Below are 10,660 nucleotides of genomic sequence, written 5' to 3'. Positions count from 1 at the left end.
TCTTGCTTCAATGTTGTGGTCTTGGGAGTGAAATTTTTCAAGATTCAGGGCTAAAAGTTGCCCTAATAATCTGAATACTGACCCTTTCTGTTTTATTAATTAATTTGCTTGATTTCGTGTGTAGGCTCGACTGTAATCCCAGGTATCTCAGAATCACGCCGGCTTGGCACCTATCAAATTGTTCTAAAAGATTAGAAAACATGATGGCCAATATTGTGGTGGTGTTGATGATCACGAAAATATCATTATCATTGATTACCTGCCTGACCTCTTTACTCAAAACTATAAGCGGCCTACCAATTTATCTACAAATAGTTCCGACAATGATAGCCAACTGATTCTAATTTGAAAATAGAAGTGGTGTTTAGTATTTTTTTTAAATTGAATTTTATTTTTAGTTTCATTTTATTTTTGTTTTTTAGATGGTTTTATTATGATGATATGAAAAATAAATTTTAAAAACTAAAATAAAATAATATTATTTTAATATATTTCTAAAAAAAAACATTTTAAAAAATAACATATATTATACTCTCAAACAAATAGTAATGAATTCAGAGATTTTACTAAGTCTCTAATTTTAAAAGTAAATAAATATATATATTTTTATTTTAGATAAAAATAAAAAATATAAATATATTCTACATGGTAACTATTTTGACCTCTTATCTCCGTATGTTTAGTTTAAGAATATGACTTAAATATAGATTCGTGAAAATTTTATTTATTTTATTTAAAATTAATAATTTTTTTTATATTTTTGAATGTTTTTGATGTGGTGATGTAAAAATAAATTTTAAAAACTAAAAAATTTACTTTAAAGTATTTATAAAAAAAACACTAACCATAATCATATTCTCAGAAATTTTCTTCTGAGTTAAGTGGAGTTTACTTTGGGCTTTGAGGAGAATGGCCCATATATAAAATTCCAACGATCCTGAACATTCGGGGGTCCATCCAGCTTTAGAAGAAGATAAAGTTACAGACTAAAGAGTAAGATAGAAAGGATCTCGTCTTCAAAGATCCCTTAACTGATAGAATACACCAGAAATTTGGCGACAGAGAGAGAGAGAAACAAAAATGCCGGTGATGGAAAAGTTGAGAAGGTTTGTAGCGCAAGATCCAGTGGTGGCTGTTTGTTCTTCGTCTTCTCAATTCCGTGCTTCAATTAATGATCATGGTTCGGTAAGATAAGATTAATTAGTTAATGAAAATGTAGAACAATCAATTTCGTGTTTGGTGGTTTTTTCGTGTGAACTGTACCAAAACAGTATTAGGGTTTCTCCAAGCCATGAAGTTTTCGTTATTTTTATTGAATATTTATAGTTTGATTGAAATTCACAGCTAAATCCAACTCTACAAAGCTGTGGCGTAGCTGCTCACCCCCTGACTGAAGAATATTTATTGGGCTGAGAATGATACTGCAAAATTCTACTAATGTGCGTGCTGTAACTGAAACATTCTACCGATCCATGTGGTGCTGTTGTTTATAAGCTGGACAGACCTTATGCAATGACACCATCCTGCTTTATTTATTGTATGCGATAAAGGCTTGATTTTTTTATTTTTTTTGGCAGATGAAAAAATCCCCAGTACTGTCAACATTTTGTTTCTAGTAATGGATTTTTTAATCTTTTTGAAAATTTCTGGTCTCTTCCTTCCAGCTGCTGTGAGGCCCATGCTGGATTCCTTAGAAGGAAGGAAGCACGTCCCTGAAAGGCAGCCTTCTATTAGTGATGTGAGTATTTAGTTTTATGGTTCGTTATTTTTGGTATAAATATTTAGTTCTGTACTACTTTTGGGTGGTTTGTGTTTCATACTAGTGTGCATAACTGAGCTCCTGTTTTAGGCGTTAAACCTCTAGAACCTGTGGATAATTTAGTAATTAGTATTGCTTGAACATGGCATATTATTCATGCAGTAATTATCCTTGTTCTAAAATGAACCTTGCTATAAGTATTGTTATTTTGTTGGTAATCCGTGGTGTCTCGACTTGCTCGTTTAAGTTGAAATAGGAGTATCTTGTCCAGTCATGAACATTTTGATATAATAAATTAATTGAGGAAACAATTGTTCTGGGTCTGATTGGGTTACAGCTGATTGATTGTTTGCATACTTAAACAAAAGTTTGTTTGGTGATGCATTTTCAATTTCTCACCACCTGTTTTGTTTTTGTTAAGTTTTTATGATTATTTTTAGATGAAGAATACACAAACCTGATGAAATTACACGGCTAAATTATCAAAGCCCCAGAGTGTTTTTACTACGTTGTAGGGACCTGTTGTGTGCTGGATTCTGTTGTTTTCCTGATCTTGTTGAATCAGGAAAGTGCAGTCCTTAAATTGGGCATCAAAGAGCTAAGCCGATTTTGTGATAGTGCAAAGGGCATTTGACATCCATGAACCATCTTCACGAGGATTCCAACTATGCTTTTCTTCCTTTTTCTGTTTTTGAGTATCGATGTCTTGCATTTCTGCAGGTGCTTGCAGGCATGACAGGGAAACAGCAGGGATGAATCATTTCATGAAGCAAGTGTCGTCTAGCACTACATGCAATTTTTTATTAGTACTCGAAGAATACCATTCGGGTCTAATCCGTATCATAACATCATCTCCAACATTAAATTTATTGTGTCGTCTATGTAAATCAGCTCGAAGTTTATATTGTGTATTATTTGCTTGAATCTTCTTGGTGATCTAAACATGCAAATCCTGAACTCTACGTGCAAATGACTTAGCTAACTCAGACACCCTAGCACGAGGAGACATGGGAAGAAGGTTTAAAGGCTTCCTAGGCTTGTAACCATGTATAACTTCAAAGGGACTCATGTCTATCGACCTATTGACAGAGCTATTATAGGCAAATTAGGTTGTAGGAAGGAGCAAATTCTAATTTTTATTATGATCACTCACTGGACATCTCGAAAGGTTGCTTAAATTTCTATTAACCATCTCAATTTGACTATCATTTTAGGGGTGGTAGGCATTAGAAAACTTCAACATAATTCATATTATATGCCAAAGGGTTTGCCAGAAATAAAATCATAAAAATTTAACATCCATCTCCGAAACTATGGTTCGAGAAAGACCATATAACTTGACAATCTCGTCAAAATAGAGTTTTGCAACTCTAGAAGAATCTGTGGTCTTGGTACAGGAGATAAAATGGGTCATCTTAGAAGAATCTGTAGTCTTGGTACAGGAGATAAAATGGGTTATCTTAGAGAAGCGGTCGATAACCACAAACATATAATCATGTTTCTTTGCAGGACGTGAAAGCCCGAGCATAAAAGCTATATTTACATCTTGCTAAGGTCAAATGGGAATAGGCAAGGGGATGTAAAGACCAATGTTATGTTTTTCTATGCTTAGCTAGTTGACAAGTTCGACATTGACCTATCAACTTAGCTATATATCTTTTTAAGCTAGACTAAAAGAACTAATATTTCACCTCTTCAATGGTTTTATTTCTTCCAAAGTGTTCTGAAAGACCTCTTAGCAAGAATCTCCCACACCAAAAAATCATGTATTGATGTCTTTAGCACATAAAGCTTATTATCCTGAAATAAATACCTTTTATAAAGGTAATAACCATCCACAACACAATTACTCTCATCTATCAATGTCATATATATCTCTTCAAATTTTGGGTAAGATTCATACTTATTTTTTAGTCTCTTAAATCTAGTAACTTCAACACTCATTACGGATAATAATGTTACCCGGTAACTCAAAACATTTATGGCCTTATTCTTCATTTCATATTTATGTTTCAATATAAATGAGTAGGCTTACAAATACTCAACTTAACGACCATGCCTATAATAGAGCTTTTTTTAGGAGTTGAGTTAGCAAAGGACCTCATGATCGAAGTAAAGAACGAACTCTTATGGTGGAAAATAATAGCACCAATAGCGCAAAGCCTGAATTATTGCGTAAAACTCTTTATCATAGGTTGAGTATTCTTGTTTGGCCTTGTTAAGTTTCTCACTAAAGTAAGCTATAGGGTGACGTTCATGACTAAATATTCCACTTATATCACCTTTCGAGGCATCACATTCTACTTCAAATACCTTAGTAAAGTCAGGAAGCCGCATTATTAGAGCCTATGTCATCTTCTTCTTAATCTCTTTGAATGCCTTATTAGTTCTTTTACTTCATTAAAACTCACCTTATTTCAAATAAATTGTAATAAATGACATGATGGTGGCAAATCCATTGATGAAACGATGATAAAAAGTCGTAAGCCCAAGCAAACTATGAACCTCGTGAATATTCTTAAGCTTGTGCCAATTTACAATCACTTGGACTTTTTGGGGATCAGCAAAGACTTCCTCACATAACACTATAAACCCTAAGAAAACCACTCGATTCGTAAAGAAAAACAACGTTTTGACATTGGCAAATAAACTTTTTTTTTTTAAGGTGGTGCAAACTTGAATAAGATGATCTAAATATTCTTCCTTGGTTTGCTATAAATAAAGATATCATCAAAATACAAACTTGAATAAGTTGATGCGGGACAAAAGAGATTTGAAGATAAAATGATTAGCTAAGAAAAGAGAAAAGAAGAAGCTAAGAAGAAAAGGATAGAAAGAGAAGAATAGGGTTGGAAAAGTCTGCAACTTTACAAATTTTATTCAATTCATCAACAACTTTAAATGACAAGTGTAAAACCAGAAAAGTAAAATTCAACAAATTAAAGTTAAATGACGATTTGAAGTGTTGGAGGTGCTGCTGAAGAACTGTTTTGGAGGCGCTACTGGAGGAGTTCGATCTGCTTTTTAGTGGCTGCACGAGGGTGGATGGTGGTAGTATGTCTAGGGTTTTAGGGTGTTGGGTCTGTGTTGAAGATGAACAATGCTGTTTTTTTTTCTTTAACTATAAACAAAATGATGAAATGATTTTTTTTCAAGTCTAGATCAACAATTGATTATGATTTAACACAAGCCGTAATAGATCGATTAATTAATTATAAGAACAATTAAAAGCATGTACTCTAATACTAAAGTTGATGCGGGATATAAACTAAAAATAAATAAAAGCAGGGAAGGAAAGAAAGAAGTTAAGAATTAATGAAAGAAAAGCTAGGAAGAAGAGAATTTAGAGGAGGAATAATTTGTGATTTTTATTCAATTCATCCAAATTGTCGAAAGAGAAACATATAAATAGCATAACCTTAAAATATTCAATTATTGGGTTCAATTCTTTAATTAAAATTATCTAACATAAATAATTTAAATAAATAAACAAATTAAAATTATTTAATATAAATAACTCAAATAAATAAAATAAATCTAGCTTAATTTCCCGCGATAAATTAAATCATTCTTCATAATCTTTATCAATTTACTCGTGTAATATGCGGTTGGGAATTCCCACCATTTTCTTGTCTGAGTTAATTGAACACTTTAATCCGCTGCGCCCTTTTCCGCTAAATATTTTAGTCCGTAGGAATGAATTGCTTTCCAAGTGTATTAACGTTTATATTATATTGGTAAGCTGATAACCACTGTAACTGACAGCAATGATAGATTACCAAAATGTTAATTGTTTCTGGGATTCATCTGATCAGATTACCATGGAGAGACAAAGTCAAAGATGTTACCACCTATACAGATTGGTATTGCCGTTGGTTTGCCCAGTCGAGGCAACCTGATCAACTGGTAAGTTCTTGTTCTATTTTCTTATGTTGAATGTTGATGGCGGAGCGCGCCAGCATGATTTTAAGGATGCTGCTCTAAAATGTTTAATGTGACTCCCCTAAAGTAAATTTCAAACAAGTTTAGCTTGTAAAAGTTGATAATTTAGCTTCACCAGAGATCACCAAGGTCAAGCTTGCTGGTTTAATTAGGCAGCGCATGCAGAGTGGTCCTCATAAGCCCGGTTCACCCCCGAGAAAATTTCAACTACAGTTTAATGATTCTAAGGTAAATCGCAGCAGTAGTTTCAATATTTTCCTTGAACACTTACCTTTAGTACATTTCAGTCTTTACAAAACGCTTTTACTGCTATTCATGAAAGAAAGAAAGAAAAGCTTTCACTCGTACATTGACAGCACCACCAAATTGCTGCCATCGTCAACACTTGGCTAAAACGTCCAGTAAGTTCTCCCCACAGTTCAGAAAAAAAGGTTGCAGCTTAAGGTCAGGCCCTTCCAAAAACGATGCAGATGACAGCACAGCAGGAGAACAAGCAAGGGGTGATGATGGGAAATACCATAATAAAAACGCCATTTTCATTTGACAGAGAAATATAGAATTAAGGTCGATAGGATACAGGACCATCCTTAGCGGTTAACAGATAATTAATTGGACATGTCCACCCTGCACTTCACAAACCCGTGGTCTTTCTTCAGTTTCTTACGCCTCCATCCCACGACGTGCTTCAAGCCCTCATAAATACTCGCCTGCAAAATGTGAGAACAACTGTTTCTTTAAGTGGAAGTAATGAAAGACTACACTGTGCACGCTGAAATTTATACCTGACCACACTCTTGGAACCCACTCTAACCTCCTCTATCATTGCCGCACATAAGAAGCTGCCTCGGCTGGTGTGGTGTAAATGGGACCTCTACTAAGTTATTTGCTCAACTTATCAGCACAATTAAAGTTGTTCGGTGATGGCCTTTTAAGGCTGTTTAATTTTGTTGTTTCGCTATGTCACAAACTCATTCATTAAACTTTGGAGAAGTGAAAAGCTAGCTAGTTTTGTATGTAAAACAGTTTAAAAAAAAAAATAGTAATGTTTTTTTTACTAATTATGAAGAGATTACAAGAGGAAAATTTCTAGTTCCTAACACGACAAAATCAACGCTATTCTTTACTTGAAGAAAGAGGATTCGTAGTAAGAATCGCACATACGTAAAATCAAAGCAAGGAAATTTAGGAAGAGTTTAAGACTGGAACTAACCCAGAATTGAGACCTGGCATTGGACACAGCAGAAAAACTCCCTGACCTTCTCATTCTTGTCATCTTGACTTTGTCGCTGCTACTGACCATCTCTTCCTCCTCATTGCTGCTTTGATCGGCAGCTTCTCTATCACCCGAAGACGGAAAGACATAACTACCCCCACCAGCCTCTCTATTACCCTTCAAATCCCTCCTTCCCCAACTCCAAGAACCCAAAAACCCGCCTTTCTCTTTGACTCTCCTCTTGCTAGGAGCTATGGTGCCAAGCTGACCCCTCTCAGGACTACAACGCCTGCGAAAGGACCCATAATTATATTCCCTTGATCTGGTTATTCTAAACGAAGAAGACTGAAATCTTGATGACCTTGATCTGGTTATTCTAAACGAAGAAGACTGAAATCTTGATGACCTCCCCGTGTAAGGACCCTCCAAGACTGTGGTGGGTGAAGGTAGGGTTTCTATTAACAGCCTCGGAGGTAACTCTAGGCACTTTTGTGGGAAGTCTACGGGCCTGGAGATCAGGGTGGTGCAATATTCCCTAGGTTTGCCAGGCTCTTCTTCCCATCGAAATGGGACAGATGCTGAAGTGTGGAGTGGTGGGGTTAGTGTCCCTGACCTCTCCGGTGACTGTCTAGGTCCATATGCACGTGGTTTTGGTATTAGCAGTGACCTTGGTGGAGTGAAGCGTGGCTCTTCTTCTGCCTCCGATTCCATTTCTCTCTCAAAGTGCCTATATCTAGTGACTTGTTTGTGCTTTAAGGGGTGTGACCTTTTTGTACTAGGGAGACAATGGGGAAAAGAAACAAGGTAAGGGCCAGACTTCTTTTAGTCATCGTTGTCTTCATTAAATGGAAAAGCTTACAGTAGGACCATTTCTGAATTTGCATTTGCTGTCTAATGTTTACCCTCCCCGTAGCCTCATACGACTAATTAGGTTTCGATAAAATTAGTGATGGATTTATCACGAGCTATCTTATCATATTCATACGAGAGTACGGACATTTAAATACACTAATAATTACCGTTTGCTTTAAAATATTCTTATTAGAGCTGGCCCATCATACATATATATCTCGGAGGAGAAGAGAAAAAAAGCAATGGAAATTAAGTGAAAAGACATCTTACTAGTAAAATCTTATTTAAAAAAAAACATTTTAAAAAAATTAAAGTTTTATTTTATTTTTTATTTCAAATTAATTATTTTTATATTTTTATATCGTTTTAATGTGTTAATATCAAAAATAGCTTTTAAAAAAAATTATTTCAATATATTTATAAATAAAAATTACTTTGAAAAATAATGACGATATCAAATACCATTTAAATTACATATGCATGATCTAATGCTGATTCTAAAACAAAACCTGCCCTCTCATTTTAAATTGGAAAAAAAAAAAAACAGTGAAAGCACTATAGCAGAAATTGTTTTTTGAAATGAGAACAGCTTGCCTTGAGAGTGACTTTGTAAAGACTAAAGTGTTTTATTTATTTTATGGTTTCTTTTTTTTTTTTCAAAATAAAGAAATGTAACGAACAAGAGCACATATTTCAAATATGTCAGCCAATCTCAACTTTTAGGTGTCAGGATCTCAATGCATAAGAGCACACCTGATTTTTACCTTGAATAGGGCAAGCATCGGATGCCAGAGAGAGAGACAATCTCTTTGCAAAGACTTGACTTCTTGGACTTTACTTGATTCATCTAATACCGGGCCGCCCAAGTCATTCTACTTTCCATCAAACCACCGTTTTCCTAACCCTTCCTCGGGCCAATGGCGCCTGAGATTTTCGAGTGCAGGGCTCTGAGGATTCTCTGCTTGCAAAAATATATTTCCTTGCGACTTAAGAAAGGCAACATCGACGAAGAAGATGCAGCAGGTTGTGAGGTCGATCCTCTGCATTCTGGAGTATGATTACGCATTTCTTTAAGCAGATGACTAATATCCCAGGATTATTGAAATGCAATACACATAGGTGTGATTTGTATCTTTTAACTAACTCACACATTCTTGTGCTGACAGCTCTTCTGCTGCTTAGCCGACACCAACCTCAAGGAGGGAAAAATCTGTTTTCGAGCTCTACATCAATTACACGTATTCCCAGATCAATCGATATCATTTATAAGGATTTAATCCGGTGATATTAAGAAATACATCTTAATATGATTAAAAAAACCAGAATTTACTATATATTATTGAAGGGATATTATTCTTAATTAATATCAAGGTCAGATGAGTGCTTTTTTAGTGAGTGGAAAATGTGAGAGGAATGGAAATGAAGCAGCACCCGCCACCATAAACGCGAAAGTCAAAAGCGAAACGAAGAAAGTATCGGTCATTTTCAAGATAATAAAGAAGCAAAGCATGCCCCCAAGCATAGCCCAGAACAGAGTGGTCACGTACAAAGCATATATCAGAGTGCCTATCTCTTTCCATTGACTCTGTCTCCAGCTCTCATTCACAGTGAAAAGGTAATGGAAAACAAAGCCCATCTGCATAGCAATTCTCGTCAATCCGATTCTCCATGTTTGTGTGGGAACCCATTCAATCATATCATTGTGATGAAGTGAAACAGAGAAAGTCAAGCCAGAATTACCAAAACATGCAAGACTTTTTGTTGGTTGCATATGCAATTTAAGATTATAACGTCATGGATTTTAGTGGGGAATAGAAAATGGGCAACAAGGCTCAATCTAGACTCTTACCAGAAAAGCATAGCACGAATCATTTGTGTTTTTATCCTAAATCCAGATGGGCAAATCAGAGCAGCATAATTTGCCTTTGTCTTGTCTATGCAAACAAAAAACAACTTAATAGGATAAACAATCAATGGCAAGCATACAATAAGTGGGGAGCATAATCATTTGAGCGTTGAACACTTACCACAGCCATCAAAGCAACAGCAAGTTGGGCAGCCGGCATGCTTTTTTTTTTTAATGGAATTTACTAAGGACAGAAATGTAAGAACATGTCGACCAAGCCCATCAACTAGTTTGGAGCTGATTTCATGGGCTGCTTCAGGCCTAGTTAGGTCCTGCTTCATTCTTGCTGAAGCCCATAACTTTTTAAACTTTTTTTTTTTTTTTTGGATAAAAAAAGCTTTCGCAACCAGCTCGGGCTAAGGGTAGCAGATTAATGAACAGACTTTTGTTTTTTTTTTATGGGTGTACAATGCGTGGCCCAAAGGAAATTACCCAAAAAATTAACGATTTTGAGCCCAGAGCTCTAATGGGCCAGATGGACCAAACAAGGCAATCCAAATCTTATGCCAGCTTAATTTAAGTCAAAATAGCCCACCCAAAAGAGGATGTCCAAAAACTTCCTCAGGCAGCCAATTGTTATTATGCTATACAATAACTCGAGAGATTTGGGATATTCACTATCCATTCCCTCTCATTATAAATAAATTCAACTAAAAAATTAAAAATGTGGTCGTTTTAACTGCTTACATGGATAGTAAACCAGGTGAATAAAAAAGGGTCGAGATAAAATATTTTCATGTGCATTTATCTTTTATCTTTTACAAAGTATATCAATTTCTTGTTTCAATCTTTAATCAATATTAAGGATTGTTATTTGATTCACCAATTCTTATATATTTTTTTAATTCATTTTATTAAATAAATACATTATATTTCTGTTATTTAATTTTTAAAAATTATGATATAAAAAAATGCTTCTGTGACGCCATCTTTATATTTCCATTAAAAATCAACTTAAAATCATATCCACAACATAGCATGAGTGTGC

General features: G+C 35.0%; 1 protein-coding gene across 1 annotated transcript; it reads right to left on the bottom strand.

Moving 5' to 3' along the window:
- Positions 1-5,943: 5,943 nt before the first annotated feature.
- Positions 5,944-7,824, bottom strand: LOC7492785 (uncharacterized protein At4g00950). Its single transcript, XM_002320170.4, has 2 exons — positions 6,912-7,824; positions 5,944-6,408 (listed from the first exon to the last, which is right to left on the bottom strand). Exons 1-2 carry the CDS (start codon positions 7,623-7,625, stop codon positions 6,307-6,309), a joined length of 816 nt encoding a protein of 271 aa, XP_002320206.1. The 5' UTR covers positions 7,626-7,824; the 3' UTR covers positions 5,944-6,306.
- Between the last annotated feature and the right edge of the window lie 2,836 nt (positions 7,825-10,660).

Source organism: Populus trichocarpa, chromosome 14 (assembly GCF_000002775.5).
Source record: "Populus trichocarpa isolate Nisqually-1 chromosome 14, P.trichocarpa_v4.1, whole genome shotgun sequence".
Classification (NCBI taxonomy): Eukaryota; Viridiplantae; Streptophyta; class Magnoliopsida; order Malpighiales; family Salicaceae; genus Populus; species Populus trichocarpa.
Note: the sequence above shows the minus strand (reverse complement) of the source record. Positions and strands in the feature narration are given on the sequence as shown.